The 23,695-nt window shown below is 41.2% G+C and overlaps 1 protein-coding gene across 5 annotated transcripts in view; it reads left to right on the plus strand.

Moving 5' to 3' along the window:
* MGAM (maltase-glucoamylase) overlaps positions 1 to 22,140 on the plus strand; it is a 138,330-nt gene extending 116,190 nt beyond the window's left edge. For 2 of the 5 annotated variants that reach the window (XM_079931261.1, XM_079931262.1), the window contains exons 35-47: positions 3,210 to 3,344; positions 3,813 to 3,900; positions 4,727 to 4,865; positions 5,715 to 5,848; positions 5,967 to 6,211; positions 9,254 to 9,402; positions 10,004 to 10,088; positions 10,981 to 11,037; positions 15,725 to 15,849; positions 16,975 to 17,063; positions 18,386 to 18,435; positions 19,030 to 19,200; positions 20,918 to 22,140. In XM_079931261.1, the coding sequence (XP_079787387.1) occupies positions 3,210 to 3,344; positions 3,813 to 3,900; positions 4,727 to 4,865; positions 5,715 to 5,848; positions 5,967 to 6,211; positions 9,254 to 9,402; positions 10,004 to 10,088; positions 10,981 to 11,037; positions 15,725 to 15,849; positions 16,975 to 17,063; positions 18,386 to 18,435; positions 19,030 to 19,200; positions 20,918 to 20,992 (1,542 nt within the window). In that variant the 3' untranslated portion in view covers positions 20,993 to 22,140. Of the gene's footprint in view, positions 1 to 3,209; positions 3,345 to 3,812; positions 3,901 to 4,726; positions 4,866 to 5,714; positions 5,849 to 5,966; positions 6,212 to 9,253; positions 9,896 to 10,003; positions 10,089 to 10,980; positions 11,038 to 15,724; positions 15,850 to 16,974; positions 17,064 to 18,385; positions 18,436 to 19,029; positions 19,201 to 20,917 lie in introns of those variants that run through there. The other 3 variants (XM_079931263.1, XR_013829685.1, XM_079931264.1) reach the window with 3 other exon arrangements.
* Positions 22,141 to 23,695: the final 1,555 nt, after the last annotated feature.

Below are 23,695 nucleotides of genomic sequence, written 5' to 3' on the forward strand. Positions count from 1 at the left end.
TTGACCAAAAAGTTTGTTCTGGTTTTTCCATAACATCTTATGGAAAAACCCTAACGAAGTTTTTGCTAACCCAGTATTTTCTGTAGTGGCTATACCAATTTATATTCCCCCCAGCAGTGCACAAGGGTTCCCTTTTCTTCACATCCTTGCCAACACTTGTTATCTCTCATCTTTTTCATAAAAGCTGTCCTAACAGATTATGATTGTGGTTTTGATTTGCATTTCCTTGATGATTAGTGTTACTGAGAACCTATTCATGTACCTGTTGGCCATTTGTATGCCTGCTTTGGAAATATGTCTGTTCAGGTCCTTTGTCCTTTTTTTTTTTGCGGTACGCGGGCCTCTCACTGTTGTGGCCCTTCCCGTTGCAGAGCACAGGCTCCGGACGCGCAGGCTCAGCGGCCATGGCTCATGGGCCCAGCTGTTCTGCGGCATGTGGGATCTTCCCGGACTGGGGCATGAACCCATGTCCCCTGCATCGGCAGGTGGACTCTCAACCACTGCGCCACCAGGGAAGCCCCTCCTTTGTCCATTTTTAAATCAATGTATTTGTGGGTTGTTTTTTGTTTTTTTTGCTATTGAGTTGTATAAGCTTATATACTTCCGATATTAACTCATCAGGTATTTGATTTACAAACATTTTCTCCCATTCTGTAAGTTGCCTTTTCATTTTGTTGATTGTTTCCTTAACTGTGGAGAAGCTTTTTAGTTTGATGTAATCCCACTTGTTTATTTTTGCTTTTGTTGCTTGTGCTTTTGGTGTCAAATCCAAAAAAATCATTGCCAAGACCAATGTCAAGGAGCTTTTTCCTGTGTTTTCTTCTAGGAGTTTTATGGCTTCAGGTTTTCCATTTAAGTCTTTAATTCATTTTGAATTAATTTTTGTGAGCAGTGTAAGATAGGAGTCCAGTTTCATTCTTTTGCATGTGGATATCCATGTTTTTCTTTTTTCTTAGATTCATCCCACCCCCACCCCCCCTGCTGCTTCCCCCCTTGGTGTCCATACGTTTGTTCTCTACATATCCACGTTTTTCTAACACTGTTAACAGAAGACTGTCCTTTCCCCATTTGTGTTCTTGGCACCCTTGTCAAAGATTGATTGACTGCACATGTGTGGGTTCATTTCTGGGCTTGCTGTTCTGTTCCACTGGTCTATGTGTCTGTTTTTATGGCAGTACCATGACTTTTAAATCAGTATGCTGGGGAGAGGGCCACTTCAGCAATCAAGAAGTTGGCTACCACTGTGTGAGCCCTATAGTGCATCGGCCATTAGAGGCAATACTGCCACCTTGAGGGCATTTGGAAATCTGTGGGACAGTTTTGATTATTGCAAGGGGAGCACCAAGTGACATTTTGTAGGCAGTGACCAGGGATGCCCAATTGCAGGGGATTTTCCACCAAGAATTCTTCTGCCCTAAATGCCAATTGTGCCCCGATGGGAAATACTTCATTAGGGGGTCGCAATGTTTGTTAGGTAGCACATAAGGTATTCTCAATAGATAGAATGATTTTAACTATTTATATTAATAAGACCCACTTGATGAGATTAGTGGGCCTGAGGCCACTGGATCTGAAGCTTAGATGTTTAATACAGTAAGCCTGGCATGGAGCCTAGGAATTGCATCTTGGTAGCACACAATGGATTGTGGTAAGTAATCCTGGGACCAGACATGCAAGTGGGTACATCATGAATTGAGGACTAGGGAAAGTGAGGACAGAAGCAATGAGGCAAAAGTGGAATGCAGACAGGAGTGAGGCAGAGCCAGTACCTTGGAGAACAGCAGAACATTTTTAATTTCATGGGTAAGGGTCAGAGCACCTTTTAGTGGGGTTAATAAATCATAGTCAGGTTTCTCACTTGTATCTCATTTGGGATTCAGTTATCACTTGGACACGGCTGGTATTGACTCTGTTTATTCCAATTCTCCACTTCCCTCCTCTACCCCATGTTTCTAACCCTGCCTGAGCTGGAGCTCTCTGTTTCTGGTGAAAGGTTCTATTTTGTTGGGTCCATGTTTCTACCTCCATTTTCTAACAAAAAGGCAACCTTGGCATGCCTCCCTTTCACGAGATGCTCAGTGGTGTGGCTCACTACCTCAGAAGTTCTCTGTGAGCTGGATCCCTGTACACTAATCCATTTCTGGTTTTTTCTTTGTGTTCTTTTTGGCCTTTTTTCTAGACATTTGGATTCCACTTGCCTTTTGCCTATCATGTTTAGGTACTGGAGGTGCCCTAGACCAAGTCCTTTTTCTGTTGTTTCCTCCCCACCCACACTTTTGCCACCAACATTATTTAGCTTTTTAACTCTTGAAATGTACTGATGAACACAGAGGAACCAATTTCCTGAGACATACAGAGGACCATAAAGCTCTATAACAAGCATCGTAGCTATATAGAAATGTAAGAATATTTGCTGTTGCTAAGTGGTGTGAATTTACAATTATGCTCTAAACATTTATCTTATGTCAGCTACTAAGCTAAGCATGGTTGGAGAATACAAAGGTCAACAAGGACCTTGCTCTCAAAGGGGCTATAGTTCAGGAGTTATACCTTGGGTCCATTTTCCAGGTTAAAATAAAGACAGTTTTTATTATTTGAAGAAGATAAGAGAAAGGGGAGTTGAAACTTCCTCTTTAAGTCCTCCCAATTTAGTTGACACACAACTGCAATTTTCAAGTGATTCTGAAACCATAGAAAACCCAGACACATATTAGTTAGATAGTCTTATGTAATAAAATGCAGTCTTACCTCTCACCCTTTTTTCCTACTGGGAATGAGATAGGAGAGGATCAGCTGGATGTTTCTTTACAACCTGTTGACAGTGTATCTGCTGTCTGCCCCTTTCAAGCTGCAGTCTCCCTGGCTCATGCTTTGTCTTTGAGGAGTGCTCAGGACAGAAGTTGAGGGGTGGGTATCTAACGATGGAAAAAGTGACTTCGGGGTGTTGATGGCTACCATTCATGTTGATACAAAGAGGAAAACAGTCCGTGGGTGCTTTCCAAATGATAAGAAGGTGTCTCATTTGTGCTCATTTCTGTTCTTTGAGCTCATTGTATTTCAAATAAGCTAAGAACATTACTTAAGCTCATAACTTTGGATTAACTATCACCACACAGTATAGGCTTCGCATGAGTTAAGCTTTTAGGAAATGCCTGTTTTCTATCTAATATATTTGTTCGGGACAAATAAATTGTATTTACTTTTTACAGCAATACCGAGCTTATGTGGCCTTCCCAGACTTTTTCCGTAATTCAACCATCACATGGTGGAAAAGGGAGTTGAGAGAAATGTACACCAATCCACGGGATCCAGAGAAGAGCTTGAAGTTTGATGGCATATGGATTGTAAGTGTGTGTGTTTGTGTCTGTGTACATGGGGATAGGTGTATTTCTATCTCTGTGTGCCTAAGCATATGTATTACTGACCTTTAATCAAAAGGGGTAATCGTCATCCAAGAAAGACTTTGGACATATCAGACTGCAATTCCTCCAATCTGGAGTGGACCATTCTGATACTCCTCATACCTTGTACCTTGTCTGAAGTTCTTGCTGTAGAATTCCAAGCTGATTACCAGGAATTCCTTGGAACTGAGCCTGCCTCACACCCTGAGTGAGAATTTTTTTTCAAATCCACCAGCCAGTCATTCTGTAGGGCTTAACTGATCTTTCTCAAGCTGGATTTGATGAATCTCCCTGGGCTGGTATCTGTGGAATTACTGGATGGTGAACAATTATTCTCTGCTTCCTTGTCTCTGAGTTAACAGTATATAATTCTTTTTAAAAGTAAAGTATTCCTGTGTTGGACATTTCTAGGATATGAATGAACCGGCAAACTTCGTGAGTGGGGCAGTCCCTCCAGGCTGCAAGGATGCCTGTCTGAACCACCCTCCCTACATGCCATGTAAGGACCCTTGGCCTCCTCTACTGGCAGTGCCATGGCTGCAGGGAATGAGCTGCAAGAGTCCAGCAGCCAGACATTTATCCTGATGTTCAGGGACATCCTGACTGACACTCTGGTTTTGGGGGGACCAAAGACAAACACACTCCAAGAGCTTTACCCAGTTGGGTGTGGGCAAGTTATTGGCCCCTTTGGGTAAGTTTCTCAAATTTTTTTCAAAAAACACTTAACTGTGGTGATGTCTCCGAAGGATCCCACAGGTAGGTGTCTTACTTCTTCAGGCTCATGTTAATCCCTCCACGGGAATTTATTGTGTCACCAGTGGGTGGAAAGTAATGGCCTCACCTTATCATGGAGTCAATGACTTAGGCGTTGTATTTGTGTTCATATCTTGGCTCCGGAAATTATACTCTCTATGAGTTGTGTGACCTTTAGCAGATTACTTGCTATTTTCTAATCTCAGTTTTTTAAACTGTTAAAGGAAGATAATGATATCTTCTCCATAGAACTATGATAAGAATGACATAAAATAACATACATGTTAAAAGCCTAGGTTGGAGCCTGTCACTCAGTAAGTGTTTGACAACTGCGTTCTCCCCCATGCCCCTGCTTTCTCCTGGGGAACCCTCCGGGGCCCTGGATGTTGAAAACACCTGCGAGTGCCATTGTAGCTCAGAGCCGTGCATGTTTCCATGCCCCTGGGGAGGAGAGGGACCCATGCAGGGATCAAGTTAGTCTTATGATCCAGAGTCCGATCCCATGAGGAGAGGTCCAGGATAAACAGGATCAGGCAGGGGTGGATTTCACATCACCAGATCTTTCTCCTCAGATTTGGAGTCCAGGGACAGGGGCCTGAGCAGCAAGACCCTGTGCATGGAGAGCCAGCAGCTCCTGCCTGACGGCTCTCCGGTGCGGCACTACGACGTGCACAGCCTGTACGGGTGGGCCCAGACCAGACCCACGTACGAGTGAGTCATCAACTGCCTTCTCCAGTCGGGCCAGCCTGCAGGGACAGCCAGGGACTGATGAAGCTACACTGCTCGTCCTTTCATTCCCTCTTCCAAGAGTTAAGAAGACTTTAATTACAGCTGTGTCGCAATTCTCATTTATTAAATACTCATGAGCATGGAGCCAGACCCTGTGATCCTAGTTAGCAGGACAGATTTAAATAAGGCGTGGTCCTTATTTAAGTAAGAGACTAATAGTCCTAGTGGAGGAAATACACGTGGAGACATAAGACATCACGCAGTGTGGATGATACTATGATAACTTTACTTATTGTAAGGGAACACAGAGGACTGGATACCTCTTTCCTTTTTTTCAAAAGTGACTCATCTCTATTAGAATTTATTTTTGTCACTCTTGTTGGGTAGCCAACTGGTGTTCTACTTAATTATCACTGTCCCATTTTGTGTGCTCATTCCATATTTAATAAGAAGTATCCTAAGGAAAGCCTTATAAAGGAATTCATCTTCTTCTTTCCCAAATATATAAAACTAAGTATTGAGTAAATAAATAGCAAAATTTAGTGATTACCTATGATTTTTAGGTGATCTGGTGAGTTTATTACATTGTGAAGTGTTTTTTTTATATGAAACACTATAAAACACAATGTAAAGACACAACTTTTAATATTATCACCATGATATGGAGTCAGTCAGTGAGGAACCTCATGGCTTAGATTTCCATATTCCCTTCTGTGACACAGGAGATATTTTGTCACCATGCCCTAGGCTCAGGAGCTCTGGGAGGAGAAGGTTTGTGGCCTTTCCTCACCTGCTGTGCCCTAAATCACCCCCTTGTTCCCCTCCGAGCAGAGCTGTGCAGGAGGTGACGGGACAGCGAGGGATCGTCATCACTCGCTCCACTTTTCCTTCTTCTGGCCGCTGGGGAGGACACTGGCTGGGTGACAACACGGCCGCGTGGGACCAGCTGAGGAAATCTATCATTGGTGTGTGGGCTGCTGGGAGAGGAGAGGAGTTGGGGTCTTCGATCAAGGCTTCTCCAAGGAGGGAAGAGGAGGCAGGTCATGAGTGCCTTGTCTGACGCAGCTGTGGTTCTCGTTGCAGGCATGATGGAGTTTAGCCTCTTTGGCATATCCTTTGTAAGTGTCCTTTGGATTACTCCTAATCACCAAGCAGATGGTGATATCTTTCAGAAATCATTAACGGGCCCATTTTATTCTACCCTGTTTCAGACAGGAGCAGATATTTGTGGATTCTTTCAAGATGCTGAATATGAAATGTGTGTTCGCTGGATGCAGCTGGGGGCCTTTTACCCCTTCTCAAGGAACCACAACAGCATTGGGGCCAGGGTAGGACATTGAGCTCAGAGCTCAAAAGTTCTGTGTCACCAGGAACACAGACTCCCTTTTTGAACTACAAGTAATGTAGTCTATATTCTCCAAAGACATCTTCAAAACTGTTAAACCCTCATGTTTCTTTTTTTAAATTTGATATACTTATATATTGTGAAATGATTATCACAGTAGGGTCAGTTAACACTTCCATCATGTCACATAATTACCATTTCTTTTTTGTTGTGAGAACATTTAATATCTACGCTCTTAGCAACTTTCAAGTGTATAATACAGTATTGTTAACTATGGACACCATGCTGTACATTATATCGCCAGAAATATTTAATTTATAACAAGAAGTTTTTACTCTTTGACCAACATCTCCCCATTTCTCTCACCTCCCAGCCCCTGATAACTACCATTCCAAGTCCTAAGAGGGAAGTTTATAGAAAAAGGAAAGATATCAAATAAGCAGCCTAACTTTACACCTCAAGGAGCTAGCAAAAGAAAAACAAACTAAGCCCAAAGTTAGCAGAAGAATGGAAATAACAAAGATCAGAGCAGAAATAAATAAAAGAGACCAGAAAATAGATCAATGAAACTAAGAGCTGGTTCTTTGAAAAGATAAAAAAAATTGACAGCCCTTTAGCTAGATTTCTTAAGACAAAAACAGAGGAAGCTCAAATATAAATAAAATTGTAAATGAAAAAGGAGACATTATAACTGATACCACAGAAATATAAAAGATCATAAGAGACTACTATGAACAATTATATACTGACAAATTGGACAACCTGGTTGAAATGGATAAATTTCTAGAAACATGAACCTACCAAGACTGAATTATGAAGAGCTAGAAAATCTGAACGGACCAGTAATGAGTAAGGAGATCAGTAATCAAAAATCTCCCAACAAAAAAGAGCCCAGGATCAGATGGTTTCCCTGGTGAAGTCTGTAAAACATTTTAAAAAGAATTAATGCCAATACTTCTCACCTCCAAAAAATTAAAGGTTTGGGAACACTGCCAAACTAATTTTACAAGAACAGCATTACCTTGATACATAAGCAGATAAGGACACTACAAGAAAAGAAAAAGAGGCCAATATACTACAAGGAAAGAAAAACAGGCCAATATCCCTGATGAATATAGTTCTAAAAAGTTTTAACAGAATATTAGTACAATGAATTTGACAGCACACTGAAAGAATGATGCATCATGATCAAGTGGGGTTTAACCGTGGGATGCAAGGATGGTTCAATATATGCAAATCATGTGATATACCACATTAATAGAATAAAAGATAAAAGTCATATGATCATCTTAATAGGTGCAGGAAAAAAAAGACTTGACAAATACAACATCCTTTCATGATTAAAAACTCTCAACAAATTGAGTATAGAAGGAATGTACCTCAACATAATAAAGGCCGTATATGACAAGCTCACAGCTAATATTATACTCAACAGTGAAAAGTTGAAAGCTTTTTCTCTTAAGATCAGGACAAAGACAAGGGTTCCCACTCTCACTACTCCTATTCAACATAGTACTGGAAGTCCTAGTCAGAGCCATCAGATGAGAAAAAAAAAGCATTCAAATCAGAAGGGAAGAAGTAAAATGGTCTCTGTTTACAGTTTATATGATCTTATATACAGAAAATCCTAAAGATGTCACAAAAAAACTATTAGAAACTAATCAATGAATTCAGTGAAGTTGTACAATATAAAATCAACATACAGAAATCAATTGCCTTTCTATACACTAACAGTGAAATATCTGAAAAAGGAATAAAGAAAACAATCCCATTCACAATAGCATCAGAACACAATAAAGTACTTAGCAATAAACTTAACCAAGAAGGTGAAAAATCTGTATACTGAAAACTGTAAGACATTGATGAAAGAGACAAGTGGAAAAATATTTTGTGTTCATGGAACAGAAGAATTAACATTGTTAAAATGTCCATACTAAAACCATGTATGAAGTCAATGTAATTCCAATCAAAATTCTAATATAATTTTTCACGGAAATAGAAAAAAAATCCTAAAAGTTGTATGGAATTGCAAAAGACCACAGACAGCTAAAGCAGTCCTGAGAAAGAACAAAGCTAGAGGCATCAGGCCTCCTGATTTCAAACTATATTACAAAGCTATAATAATCAAAACTACATGGTCTAGTAATCAAAACAGTATGATATTGGCATAAAAAAATAGACTAATAGACCAATGGAACAGAATCAGAGCCCAGAAATAAACCTTTGCATGTCCTGTCAACTAATATTTGACAAGAGAGCCAAAAATACTCTGTGGAGAAAACATAGTCTCTTTAATGCATGATGTTGGTAAAACTAGATAATCACAGGCACACTCACAAAAATAACTCAAATCTTACCACACTCACAAAAAATTAACTCAAAATGGATTAAGATCTGAAACCATAAAACTCCTAGAAGAAAACATAGGGAAAAATCTACATGACATTGCTCTTGGCAATTTTTTTTTTTGATATGACACCAAAAGCACAAAGAACAGAAGCAAAATTTTAAAAGTGGGACTATATCACACTAAAAAGCTTCTGCATGGAATCAACAAAATGAAAAGACAACCCACAGATTGGGAGAAAATACTTGCAAACTATGTATCTGATAAAGGGTTAATATCTAAAATATATAAGGCACTCATACAACTCAATAGCAAAAAAAAAAAAATCTGATTTAAAAATGGGCAGAGGAACTGAATAGACATTTTTCCAAAGAAGATATACAAATAGCCAACAAATACATGAAAAAATCCTCATGTTTCAATGAATCAGTATTCTTTCAGTTTGGGCACTGTACCAAATATATACCCCATCCCCCATTTCTTATGGGGAATTTTTTCAGCTGTCCTGGGAAAGCTTCAGTGACCTCTTTTGGTCTATTAAAAATATTCTTTGAGTCTCATCTATAGTCATCGTTGGTTTAGCTTTGTTTGATCTTCATTTGGAATAAATGTTCAGTTATCTCCTTACGTCCCCCAGGTCCCCTAAGTTGAGCCCTGAACACTTTTTTTTCTCCTTAGAGGCAAGACCCTGTGTCCTGGGATTCTACCTTTGTGAATATCTCCAGAAGTGTCCTGCAGACCAGATACACCCTGTTGCCATATCTGTACACCCTGATGCACAGGGCCAACACGGAGGGCAGCACTGTCGTGCGGCCTCTTCTCCATGAGTGAGTGTATAGCGAGGATACCAAAGACTAAGTGATAATTTTATTCTATATGGTGGCAGTTGAAGAAAACAATTCTTCCAAATTAAAGGCATGACTGCCTTTGCCAAAAGCTCTCTAGGCACAGACCGTACGTTATGACTCCTTTTAGCATGCTGTCAGTCACACCTTAGATCTTTGGTAAAAGACTACTGATTTTTTTTGAAAAATTTCAAAATGATATACAGTACAATACAGAATAATTTCTTTCTAATTTGGGCCTGTAAAGACCTACGTATCCTTTATAGTAGCTCAGGTCACGAATCCAGGGGGATATCTGAGGAATGGAGACCATTCTTGTGTTAAAATGTGCTGTGGTTAAGAAACGTGTGGAGACATTGATAGGTGAGAACGTGTCTAAATCCAACCATTTCTGGGGTTTGAAGAACATGACATGTAGAAAGTAAGCATGTGTCTAATTAAGGTTGACCTAGGGGAAGAATAAAGGATGGCATAGGATGCGGCTGGATTTCCAACTTGGGTCTGAACTTGAGGAGTTTCTTCAAGGCCTCCATCTGGAGTCCTGTAGGGGTCCTAACTGTGGTACCTTGGTTTCCCTCTCCAGGTTTGTGTCAGACCAGGTGACCTGGGATGTAGACAGTCAGTTCCTTCTGGGCCCAGCCTTCCTGGTCAGCCCTGTCCTGGAGCCTGTGAGTATGGAGGCCTCTGACGAATAGAGGATCCCAGCTATGAGGCCAGTGACTAGTCGAAGAGAAGAGGCCTCATCTGATGGGGTCCTGAGATGTGGTTTCTTATTCTACCTCTGTCTCTTCCTCTCCCTCTGAGCTGAAGTTCATTACTTAGGTGTTCTGGTCCTCAGCTCCCTCATCTTTAAAATCAGTATAACGAATTCTGATTCATTGGATAATCAAGAAGGAAAAAACCCTTTGATATATTTGAAGATATAATCATTTCTTCTTTAACTGAAAGAAGGAGTATGAGTCAGGTGGGGACAGTACTATAAGGAAATCCTTGCTATCCTCTATCACCATTAAAACAAAACTTTTCAGAAGGATTGTTTGTAGCAATGTGTATACTTTTGTTGCTGGCTAGCTCTTCCCTTCCTCCAAAAGAGGTCCTCAGGCAGCCCTTTCTTTACTTCATTTATCAATGATTAGGCTTCTGATTAAAGTAACAGTTAACCGGATCTTCTCCAAAACTTACTGCACTAATCATAATTTCTGAAGTATTGGTGCGGTAAACCTACAAATTTTTTTTCTGCTCTAGACCCAGCCTCAGTTTGTCTCTTTAGAGAGGGTATGGGATAAGTCTATAAGTAAATGATGATGTATTTTCCCCCCTTAAGTCCCGGATCCCAAAGGGTTTTACAGAAGCCACCATTTTTGGTTAGGCAGATCTCCCCAGTTTGAGAAGGGATCAGAGAAGGGAGCCTTTCCCAACACTGGTGACCTCTAGAGAGAAGAGGCCTGTGGGTCCAAGGCCACTACGTTGTTTTGACCCCTTTACTATGCAAATGGTTACTCTGCCCTAGAGAGCTGAGCCTACTGCTCATGCCTTGTTTTTTTTGTTGTTTAATTTTAGAACGCCAGAAATGTCACTGCATATTTCCCTAGAGCCCGCTGGTATGATTACTACACGGTAAGTTTTTCTGATTGTTTCTATACAACCTGGGGAAATGATAGCATGCACAGGGTTTAGAAGCTGACAGACCTCAGGTCAAATTCTGGCTCCGTAACCCACTTGTTGTGTGTCTTGGACATGTCACTTTTAACCTTGTAGCCTCATTTTTCTCACCTCCACGTGGGGAAAGACCGCTTCCCTCACAGAATTGTTCTGAAATGTGTGAAAGCATCTGCTGTAGTGCCTGGCTTTTTGTGGGTGTTCTTTATGTGTTAGTTTTTATCTTTCCTCATACCACCACTATTCACAGTGGTGTAAAATGGCGGACACTGGTAAATGCTTGAAGTTGTGCTGGAAGCTATGGTTTTTGTTTATATTCTCCCGCTAGACTGGAAGTTCATAAGTATTAGGAGCCTTTTCCCCTCTGTCTTTTTACATAATACCTTCTTTTATAGCATAGATGCCCAAAGAGGAGTTGTTAAATGTACTTTCCTAAGGTAAGCAAGGCCTTAGGCAGTATGTAAAATGTACACAGAGGTATAAGGCCTGACTTTTGTGAGCTGGTGTGATGCAAATGCATTTAGAAATGGGGAAGGAACACAGCCTTCTCTGTCATATGACTTTTCTGGGCTAGTCTGAACCCCAGAGACTAAGTTGGGAAAACAGTCTTTCACAGAAGCTTCAAGCAGTGTTCTTTCTTTTTTTTTTTTTCAATTTTTATTGGAGTACAGTTGATTTATAATGTTGTGTTAGTTTCAGGTGTACGGCAAAGTGAGTCAGTTATACATATACATATATCCACTCTTTTTTAGATTCTTTTCCCATATAGGCCATTACAGAGTATTGAGTAGAGTTCCCTGTGCTATACAGTAGGTCCTTATTAGTTTTCTATTGTATATATAGTAGTGTATTTATGTCAATTCCAATCTTCCAATTTATCGCTCCTCTCCCTTACCCCCTGATAACCAAAAGTTTATTTTCTACATCTGTAACTCTATTTCTGTTTTGTAGATCAGTTAATTTGTAGCCTTTTTTTAGACTCCACATATAAGCGATATCATATATTTGTCTTTCTCTGTCTGACTTACTTCACTCAGTATGACAATCTCTAGGTCCATCCATGTTGCTGCAAATGGCATTATTTTGTTCTTTTTTATGATGGAGTAACATTCCACTGTATATATGTACCACATCTTCTTTATCCATTCCTCCGTTGATGGATATTTAGGTTGCTTCTGTGTCCTGGCTATTGTGAATAGTGCTGCAGTGAACATTGGGGTTCATGTATCCTTCCGAATTATGGTTTTTCTTTTGTGTATGCCTAGGAGTGGGATTCCTGGTCATATGGTAGTTCTATTTTTAGTTTTTTAAGAAACCCCCATACTGTTTTCCATAGTGGCTGTACCAATTACTAGAGAAATGCAAATCAAAACTACAATGAGGTATCACCTCACACCAGTCAGAATGGCCATCATCAAAAAATCTACAAACAATAAATGCTGGAGAGGATGTGGAGAAAAGGGAACCCTCCTACACTGTTGGTGGGAATGTAAATTGGTACAAGCAGTGTTCTTTTGCAGGGACACAGACAAGTCAGAGTTTGATTTGTTTTTAATAAGTTTATTAATTTAATTCATTTTTGACTACATTGGGTCTTCATTGCTGCGCACAGGCTTTCTCTAGTTGCGGCGAGCGGGAGCTACTCTTCGTTGCGGTGTGTGGGCTTCGTATTGCGGTGGCTTCTCTTGTTGTGGAGCACGGGCTCTAGGCACACGGGCTTCAGTAGTTGTGGCACGCAGGCTCAGTAGTTGTGGCTCGAGGGCTCTAGAGCACAGGCTCAGTAGTTGTGGCTCACAGGTTTAGTTGCTCCATGGCATGTGGGATCTTCCCAGGCCAGGGATTGAACCTGTGTCCCCTGCATTGGCAGGTGGATTCTTTTTTTTTTTTTTTTTTTCCAGTACGTGGGCCTCCCACTGTTGTGGCTTCTCCCGTTGTGGAGCACAGGCTCCGGATGCGCAGGCTCAGCGGCCATAGCTCACGGGCCCAGCTGCTCCGCGGCATGTGGGATCTTCCCGGAGCAGGGCACGAACCCGCGTCCCCTGCACCCACAGGTGGACTCTCAACCACTGCGCCACCTGGGAAGCCCGGCAGGTGGATTCTTAACCACTGGAGCACCAGGGAAATCCAGAGTTTGATTCTTGAGGAACAATCGTAGGTAGTGTCCTCCTCTCCTGACTTTTCTGAGCAGAGCAAAGCAGCGAACTAGAAATACAGCAAAAGGATAACAGCAGGAGGACAAGAGGCAGAGTGTGCTCTGGGCCCTTTCAGCCAAGCCATTTGTAGTAGGACTGGGTGAAAACCCTGCAAGGACAATGGAAATTTTGTTCCTTTTCTTCTCTGTCTTATGGAGCCCTGAGTCCTCCCTGACACGCCCTTTTTTCCTGAGCTGGATCTGTCCTCTGGTTGGCAGTAGGTTAAGACTGCGCTGTGCTTCCCAGCGAGGGCTTTCTGGGATGGAGCAGCCAACTTCCTTTAAGTGAGTGAAGCCTTTGTCCTGAGTTTGCATGTTGACTGGCTTAGTCACTAACAGGCAGTCACTCTGAGTACACTGAGGCTCCTGGGTGCGGGGCCAGGGCCAGGGTGAAGCAAGTAAGGTGCCTAGGGCACACGGTTTAAGGAGGCGCTCCTTTTTAAGGCGGCCCCTGTGTTTGCAGGACGCTGAGAGTAAGTGCCTTCTTAAATGGTGCATCCTAGGCACCTGACACATCTCACTCTCGTCCCAACCTTGCCCAGGTGCAAACCACCTTACTGAGCTCTGGGTGTGGTATATACTGGAGAAGTTTCCCTGTGGAGTTCACCATCTACTCTGGAGCTAATATTTGCATGTTATAAACACTAATACATATGTACATAATTATACAAGAAAGTGAAGCGTGAGGGCTCTCAAAGAAGAGCAAAGCTTCCTGGAATTGCTGGTTTTATACATGGCTTTTAAATAGAAAATAGCTTTGATTGAGTCTTTCAACTTTTTTTGTTTCTTTTTGAGACAAAACAAAACATAGGAAGCCAAATGTTGATGGAACAAGCCATTTAGAAAAATATAAAATTTTGATGTTTAATTAGAATCAAGTAGTTTTGAGTAGTTTCATCAGAGGCTATCTGGCCCACAAAGTGTAAAATATATCCTATCTGACCGTTTAAAGGTGAAATTTGTTAATCCCTATTCTAGAGGATACACAAAGTGTATGAGACCTATTTCACCATCTGGTCATGTGAAAAGGAACAAGTTAAGGAACCTACTGTATAACACAGGGAACTCTGCTTAATACTCTGTAATAACCTAAATGGGAAAAGAATTTGGAAAAGGAATAGATACATGTATTTGTATAACTGAATCTCTTTGCTGTATACCTGAAACTAACAAAACATTATTAACTATACTCCAATATAAAATAAAAATTAAAAAATCATTCGAGGGCTTCCCTGGTGGCGCAGTGGTTGAGAGTCCACCTGCCGATGCAAGGGACATGGGTTTGTGCCCCGGTCTGGGAAGATCCCACATGCCGCGGAGCGGCTGGGCCCATGAGCCATGACTGCTGAGCCTGCGCGTCCGGAGCCTGTGCTCCGCAACGGGAGAGGCCACAACAGTGAGAGGCCCGTGAACCAAAAAAAAAAAAAAAAAATCCTTCGATATAAGGAACACTGTGGAATATTAAAATATAGTGTAGAAATTTAGAGGAAGAAGAAATGCAAGTATACTGGTTAAAGGATGGAAGATATCAGAGGAATATGGACTGGAAAGGTACCCTGAAAGACAGATGGGGTGCCAAAAAATTAGCAAAGTAAAAATCCCTCCACTGGTAAAAATTCAAATATTGGAAAAGGGAAAATGGAAGGTAAAGTTCACTATTCTCCCTGTCTCCCAGTCCTTGGTCCCCCTTCTAAAGCTAACCCCCATTAACAACCTGTTATATATCTTTGCTGATAAAAATTTGTCCATCTAGTGGATGGACACCGGTCAACATCTAGAAAGCACAGAACAGTGCCCACAGCACAGGGTTATCTGGCCCAGAACGTCCACAGTGCTGAATTCGAGAAGCCTTGCTCTAGGCTGAGAACGTGAGGGAGGACGGTTTCTTAGGAATCGAGGTTTATGGCCTGGGGTGAGAGATGCTTCTCCATGTCACAGGCAAGATCAAGATGTGAAACATAAAGGAAGATGTAATGAGTTAAAGATAAGGATTTGTGAAGTAAGGCAGTTCACTTTAATTATTTCTGTCAAGTAGGAGTCAAAGGTGTTAGTGAGGGTGCGGTGGGGGGCAGTGGAGGGAGACGGAGGCGGAGTTGGGACAAAACAAAGGGAATGTGTCTTTGGGGGAGTGAATCGGGAGCCGAACAGAAAGAAAGAAGGCTCGCTCAGCCTCCTCTAGCAGTGCTTCCTACGCAGAAACAGGATGTGGGGTAAGGGTAGGGTGAGAGGCAGCTGTGATCTCATGGGGTATGTACAGCAGAAGCCCCCAAAGACAAGAGACCCTGACATGATGCCCTGGCAGCAGCTCTCGATCCCGTAGAGCAGCTGGGCGAGCGTGGAAAAGTGTGATAACAGGTCCTGAACAGGCATCAGGTTCCGAGCATGGACAAGATGTCTGGTAAATGCATCATTCGGGCAGATGTGTTCTCTCCATCACCTTCTTCTGGCCCACAGGGTGTGGACATTCAAGCCCGGGGAGAGTGGAAGACCTTGCCAGCGCCTCTTGACCACATTAATCTTCATGTCCGTGGGGGCTACATCCTGCCCTGGCAAGAGCCTGCACAGAACACCCACTTAAGGTGAGGGAGGGCGCTACATTTCTCCCTTCCACGCCAGGCAGCCCAGGTCCTGGTGAAGCCCACCAATCTGTAAACCGCACCCTCGGGCCCCAGAGCACTTTTACTAAACAGTTTTGCTTGCTTGTTTGCTTACTTGTTTGCATTTTAACCTTTTTTTGGATTCTGTACTCAGAACAATTCTTAATTAACAGCTATTTTAGATCTAAGTGGGTGTGCTATTAGGTCTCATTAGTGACATTTGAGGTGGAAGTCAAACAGGAGAGCAACCATGGTTCATGCTAGTTTTAAAAGACTGGATCATAATTGACTCTTTGCTAAGAAAATTACTGCTGAAAAATTGTGTAAGCCATATGGCAACTGAGGCTGAGATCCCTTACATGCGAGATTTTAAAAGTCTAGACCTAATATATAGCCTATGTATTCTAGGCCTATATAATAATTGATAATAGCCGACAGCAAGTGAATGCTTGCTCTGTGCCTAGAACTGTACTAACATGGAGATTTCTATTTGGAGATTATCTATTTTTCCTAACAAAAGGAAAGATAAGCCCTATGGTGTAAGTACTGTTATCATCCCCATTTTTCAGATTAGCAAAGAGAGGCTTCAGGAGGCTAAGTGATTAACTCAGAGTCACACAGTTGGTAAGGAGTTGAGCAGGGACTAAAATCCATGTATGTCTGATGTCAGACTAAAATTCTTGGAGCCCTACTCATTTTATTGCAAAAATTCTGTTGAAAACTGAAGAACTTAGGACATCTGTAAACAGAACTCACTGTACATGTGGACATTAGGTCATGAAAGAAGAAAGATTGAAGCACTAGGCTTTTCCTCACAGTGGAGAAAGGAAGGAAGCCAGTGAGTTTGCTTGTAGCTTTTTGTAGAGATTGTAGATCTCCTATGAGCTTACACAGCCTTAAAGGAAAATTCCCTTTGATTCATTCATTCATTCCTGACATGAAGTCGTAGAGCTTATGGAGACAGAACTAGAACTAGATCCCACGTCTCCGGAATCCCAGTACCCAGTCTTTATATCATGAAGCACTTCCTTTATGTTTTTATGAAGAAGCTGGGTTTGTGGCTGTGGCTTTGTTTTTACCCAAAGTCTCTTTCCTCCGTCACTGCAGCCGTCAGAAATTCACAGGCTTCAAGGTTGCCTTGGATGATGAGGGGACTGCTGAAGGTTGGCTCTTCTGGGATGATGGGCAAAGCATTGGTGAGTAAGGGCCACCTCGGATTCATTCATGTCAATACCATTGGCTAGGTTCCTGGATACCTTATAGGGCTGCTATTTCCTTTTCTGTGTTAAGACAGTCGTGCACTTTTAAATATAGCCATTTGTTACTTTTAAATGTATAATACATGATCCTTGTGCCTCATGCATATGAAGCTTAACTCTGAATCTCTCACCGTTATCCAGCTGTCCTAATCCACTGTGGAAAACAGCAGTATAGGAGCCGTAGGGGGAGTTGCTTTGTAGCCAACTGAGCTATACTTCCATATCTGGTTTATGTTCAAGGGCACATTCGCTAATTACATGTCCCAGTAAGAGAGGCAATGCCTCTATCAGCTGTGCTATTTATTGGGGGGAATCTTCCATTAGGAGTTTACAGGAATTAGTAACCTCTCAGGAGGATGTCTCAAGCACCATTAGTAATTTCTAGGCCCAGTGATACCCAATGGAACTTTCTGCAGTGATGGAAATGTTCTATATCTGTATTGTCCAATATGCTAGCAAGTAGGCATATGTGACTATTGAGCACTTGAAACATGACAAGTGCATCTGAGCAACTGGAGTTTAAATTTTATTTCATTGTAATTAAGTTAAATTTAAATCGCTATGTTTGGCTAGTGGCTACTATCTCAGACAGCACAGCTCTAGAGGATAACCAATGCCTTCTGACCGAGTGACCAGCAACTTAGAAAGAGGCAAGTGTATGGGGAAGAGTGAGAAAGCCACCGAGGTAGGGTGTGGGGCGGGAGTACCTGTAACAAAGCTCTGGCTAGTCCACCTTTAAGGATATTCTCCCTGGACCTGCGGCATAAATTAAGGATAAAGGACAAAGAAGTCTATTCTCTGGAGATGGCATTTGAAAAATTGCCTAAGACCTCTCAAGATAAACTGACCAATTACACACCAGCCTTGGTGTTTGTGATGTGGTGTGCATGCACGTGTGTGCAGATATGTGCGTCTCTAGCAGAAGGAGTCTGGAAATTCCGAGGTGACTACCAAGATGTTGGGAATCACAGACCACAAGAAAGAGAAGTGGACTAAGTGTGGTGTTAGAAAACTATACTATATGAGGCGACTCTCTTAGACAGAGGCGTCTGTATACACTCACTTCAAACATTTTGTGTAAACTGAGGTTGGAGCCAGAGTCTGACTAAATCTCCCAAAACGGAACTCTGTAAAGAAGAAAAATAAGATAAAAAACCCAAACAAAAATCATCCCTACTTTCTCAACCAAGGTAACCAGGTAAGCAATTAGAATTCTAGAGCATGTTCCAGATCATGCTTACTTTGTCCTTTGTTTGCAGATACCTATGGGAAAGGACTCTACTACCTGGCCCGCTTTTCTGTCAGCCAGGTGAGTGTGACTGGGACTGTGAAGGGAGAAGATAGAGTTCTACTAGCTTACTAAGATGCTGGGAATCATGACATAAATCCACCTAGAATTCCTTCACTCTTCATCTTACTAATTTGCAACTTCCCCATCCTCTAGACTTCAGATAGAGATATAATATACTCCCCGGAAGTCTTCTGTGATTAAGCCCATTCATATTTCATCAGTAGCTTATTCCAGTTCACCAAGCACAGACGGACAGGCTGTTTCGATGTTTCCTAGCCCTTGTTCCTATGTCACCTTGGAATGGTCAGCATATTTTGTGACTTCCCCACATGTGGAATATAAGGTTCCTGATAGCTGAGATTCTTTGTCTTCTCAGAGTTGGGATGATTCTAGAGACCCTGCCACTGCTTAACCAATGCAGATTTGGATGGTAGTTGGCAATAGGAGACAGAATGCTAAAATCATGGTCTCACTATCCAAGGTCACAAGACGGGGGGGCTCTTAAGTTATCTCACTTCATCGTCTACATTTGTGCCTAAAAAGAGGTTGTGAAAAATTTGAACAAATTTTGCTATTTTCCCCCCTCTGGTTTCTTTTATCTCCAATTGACAGAATACAATGCACAGTCATGTAATTTTCAACAAATACATCAGCGATACAAACCCTTTGAAACTGGGCTACATTGAGATCTGGGGAGTGGGCAGTGTCTCCGTTTCCGGTGTCAGCATCTCTGTGAGCGGCATGGTTATAACACCCACCTTCTCCTACAACTCTACAACACAGGTTTGTGACCAGTGAAAAGTCCAAATGGTATTTCCCAACCCTGAGCTACCTAGGGCAGTTCCTTCCTGCTTCCCTTCCAGATGATACCCTCTCCTGCAAAGCCCTTCCCGAATCCCTCTGTGTTCCGTGTGTCAGAGAGGACAGCACGGAGATGAAGGGAAAATTCAGGGTTTATTATCATTTGGAACTGATGGTCTGGATCCTTACTTGTCATGTACGTCTTCTTGTCTGCAAACCTATGTAAAACTTTGTCTTTGCCTCAGAGATCTACTTCTCAAACAGCTTGAACTACCATATTTTATCAATTATAAGACACCGTCAGTTAAAATTCGCTCCTTTATTTCCCGTGCCACAAAGAAAGAAAAAGTCTTAAAAAAGTATGATTCTATGCTTTCCTATCACTTAAAACTTCTATTTTAAAAATATGGAAAGCTTTACAAAATTTCTTTAACCAAAGATTTTTATCATTTTACTATGATACTGCAGAGGAAAATGTTGGGTGGAGATACATGGACATTGATAAATCTGCATCAAGGTAATTTAGGAGAGGGAAAATCTAACTGTGAAGAAATATTAGAAATATCTTAACCGTTTTATATCATTTAAGTTTTTCTTTTATTATTTAAATTTCTAGGTAAATATTTTAAATTATTTTATTTGATTTATTATTATTTCGAAGAAAAATATGTGGCCCGAATTGGTTAAGATATTTCCTCTGAACTATCAAAGGTGTTGGTGATACATCATTTCATAAAAATTCTTTCCCTGCTGTCTATGCAATTTACTCCAAAGCCACTAAGATCCTTTATACAAGTTTTCATCGTAGCATATTTTTTTGATTTTACTGTCAGCCAAGATACATATTCCTTTCTAAAATGATTCTTAAGTGGTTTACAGTCCATCCATTCGTAACACCAGTAGAAGCAATGAAGTTCACACGTGTACAAACCGTTGTCAGGAGGGCTACTTGTTCACAGTAATTCCAAGCCTGTTGATTGTAAGACACATTCTGATTTCATGAATGTTAAATATGTGAAAAATCTGCACCTTGGATTTAATGCAGTGTTGTGGTTCCAGTACCTAGCCTCATGGTAAATGGGCTCTTCCCTTGTGTGCTTACTTCTTGCTTTTTTCAGAACTTTCTTTTTTCATAATCCTTCCTGATTACAAAGCCTGAAATGAAAGTTTTCCTTCACTTTGTATTTTTTACTTGTTTCCTCATTTTTGTGGTTTTCTTGTCAACCAACTTCCCCAACTTGACCAAGAGCTTATAAAGGATTTTGCCCAATTTTGTTGCTGACAAACAAGCTAACTACTGCACATGCGGTGAAACTTTATGGAAAGTATTTGCCTAGAAAAAAACACTGAAATATCAGACTCTTACTGGGCAATCATCAAGGCGCCATAAGGGAGGAGGAGAAGCAGGCAATAAAAGGAGGGCTCCGAGGACATTTTCTCCAATTTGCGCAGTTGTTTCTCTGCAGTGGTTGTGTATTTCATTATGTAGGGTCTTGTCGTCTTTTCCCTACGTACTGAATGATTTGTGTACTCTAAGGGATTAAGAAATACCCTTCTCACCTGAAAATCTGAGGGCAGTCTGGAAGCTAGGCAACGACTTGTGAAAGTGTGTACGGACCACTGGCTTGTATCTGATTTGCTTGACTGCAGTAAACTTCAATCACCAGATGCCCAATGCTTTTTCTTTGGTTCCCAACAGGTGTTAAACATTGATGTGACCAGCAGAAACCTCAGCTTACACAATTTCACTTCATTGACGTGGAGAGCACTCTGAATTTTTAGAGCAAGATCCTAACTACGGATGGCTTTGATACTGCTTATACTTCATGCTCATAAAATTATTGTGTGTTGCCCGATCGTGCCCAGTACAGCTAAAATATTTTCTTGGTTTTGTTTTATGTTCTGTCTGTGTTTTAGCCCTGTGCTATAGGCAGTAGGGAGGTGTGGAAAACTGCGGGTTACCTTGATGTCTCTCTGTGATTAGTATGGTACTGATGGCTAAACGTACATATACTGAAGACGCACTGGGTCCATGATGAAGCATGTGTGCGTGTATATGTGTGTGTAATTAGGGGATGGGCCCACTCTTGTTAAATATACAAGCTACAGCTTTCCAGGATAGTTCGGATCCTAGAGCTAACTAACTCCTCAAAACAGTATCCAGAAAGAACATCTGCCAGGTAGTTAGTTATAGGGAGATGGGATAATTTGCTGAGAGCATGATATAAGGGGAAGAAAAGGCAAATGTAGGGAAGGTAAGCAGGAGAGATGAGAGAGAACAGATGATGAGGATAAAAGTGACCATGACAAGTAAGAAGATAACATACAAGTATTAGGAATAGCAGCCTCATGGGAAGGAGAAGGGAAGAGCTAGCTCATTTGAAAACAAGAGGAGGGGCTAGGGGAAATCCTTAGCCTGTGGGAATAGGGCTGGGGTGAGATTTAAGCAGGCAAAGTTGAAGGAAGGCATCTGAATGTAAAAAATAACTTATTTTTGCTGTGGTGTGCTTTGAAATATGTAAACCTTATTTCTCTACTCTGTGCCCGATGTATATAACCACAGTTCACACAAATGCATGCAACTCACGTGCCAACTAAAAATAGGCAAGCAGATTTACAAAAGATTTGGAATTTTGTGGTAATTTGACCGTGGGTAATCTCACTTCGGCATTAAAACTTCTTTCTATTCAGCAAAAACCCTTTTGAATTGGTCTTGTTCCCTTCAGCCTCAGAGTTCCTGCTAATCCACCAGAGAAATGATCAGGTTTATGGTTATTCACCCTTTGCCTTATGCCTCTGGCATGGGTTTTTCTTAGGTTTGTGGGAGGCTGTGCTTGTTGTTTTTCTAATCATCATAGAAGTTACTATACTTGGTAACATAACTCTGGCAAAAACAGAATTTGCAGCACTGTTGGTTAAAACACTAGGTGGTTAGATTTTGGGATAAAGAAATTATATACTAATGTTCAACAGGGATATTTACTTTTAGTATTACTTGAAAATGAGTGTATTAGAGATGAATGTGTTTACTTTCCTAGGTCTTTTTCTGTCTTTCCCTTTTTTTTTTTTTGCGGTACACGGGCCTCTCACTGTTGTGGCCTCTCCCGTTGTGGAGCACAGCCTCCGGACGCTCAGGCTCAGCGGCCATGGCTCACGGGCCCAGCTGCTCTGCGGCATGTGGGATCTTCCCGGACCAGGGCACAAACCCGTGTCCCCTGCATCGGCAGGCGGACTCTCAACCACTGCGCCACCAGGGAAGCCCTGTCTTTCCCTTTTTTAATTGAAGTATAGTGATTTACAATTTTGTGTTAGTTTCAGGTATACAGCGAAGTGATTCAGTTTTATATATATATGTGTACATATATAACTTTTTCAGATTACTTTCCATTATAGGTTATTATAAGATATTGAATATTGTTTCCTGTGTTATACAGTAAATCCTTGTTGATTATCTATTTTATATATAGTAGTGTGTATCTGTTAATCCCATACTCCTAATTTATCCCCCCTCCCTTTCTCCTTCCTTCCTTCCTTCCTTCCTTCCTTTCTCTCTTTCTTTCTTATACCAGGAAGCCAGATTCTACTTGTTTACTCATGTGTCAGTGCCTCCATAAGGCTACATAAAAATAATATAGGTAAATTAGCTTAGTATTCTAATTATCAAAATAAGAGGCTTTTGGATGAGAGCTTGCACTAACTAGGCAACTAGTGAAACATGGAAAAACAACCACAGGAATCCTTTGATCAAAAAGATGGGAAACTTGTCAGCTATCCTTTGATAAACCCAGGAAGGCTACCAGTAGGAAAGAATTATTTACTTGATATATGAGAAATATTTTATGTTATCATCAAGGACATATTGCTAGAAGTTGGCTCTGGTTGCTACAAAATGCTCAAGGAGAAGATTTCTTACTAGAGAATCCTGATTGCCAAGTCTCTGAGTGAAGCATGAAAGGCTTTACAACATTTGTAGCGTCAAGGGCCCTATTGACAGTCTAGTGGCATCTATGGAACCCCTCCTAAGAATGATGTTCTTAAATGCATAAAGTAAATGCATACTATTGTAAAGGAATCCTATTATATTAAAATACATTTATGCAAATATTTAAAAAATTTAATACAGTAATACATGAGGCGTTTTTAAAAATTATCACATTAAATAACAAGATCTAGCAAGTGGATCTAATGTCATAACGTCAGTGTGATGAGCAGCATAAACAATATTTTGAGATATCTACAATTTTTTTTTTACACTTTATTTTTTTAATCGACGTATAGTTGATTTACAATGTTCTGCCAATCGCTAACTTCACTGTTCCTTCTTACTAATGAAAAATGGGAAGATACTGGCTCACAGGCTTGTCTCTTCCCTTCAAAATGTCTCTGTTACTTTTTCATTGGTCAACACAAGCATGTGACCTAATATCTTCCAGCTGCTGGTTAGCAAGAAGGGATGGTGAAGCTAGCTGTTCTGCAC

This window comes from Stenella coeruleoalba, assembly GCF_951394435.1.
Source record: "Stenella coeruleoalba genome assembly, chromosome: 9".
NCBI lineage: Eukaryota > Metazoa > Chordata > Mammalia > Artiodactyla > Delphinidae > Stenella > Stenella coeruleoalba.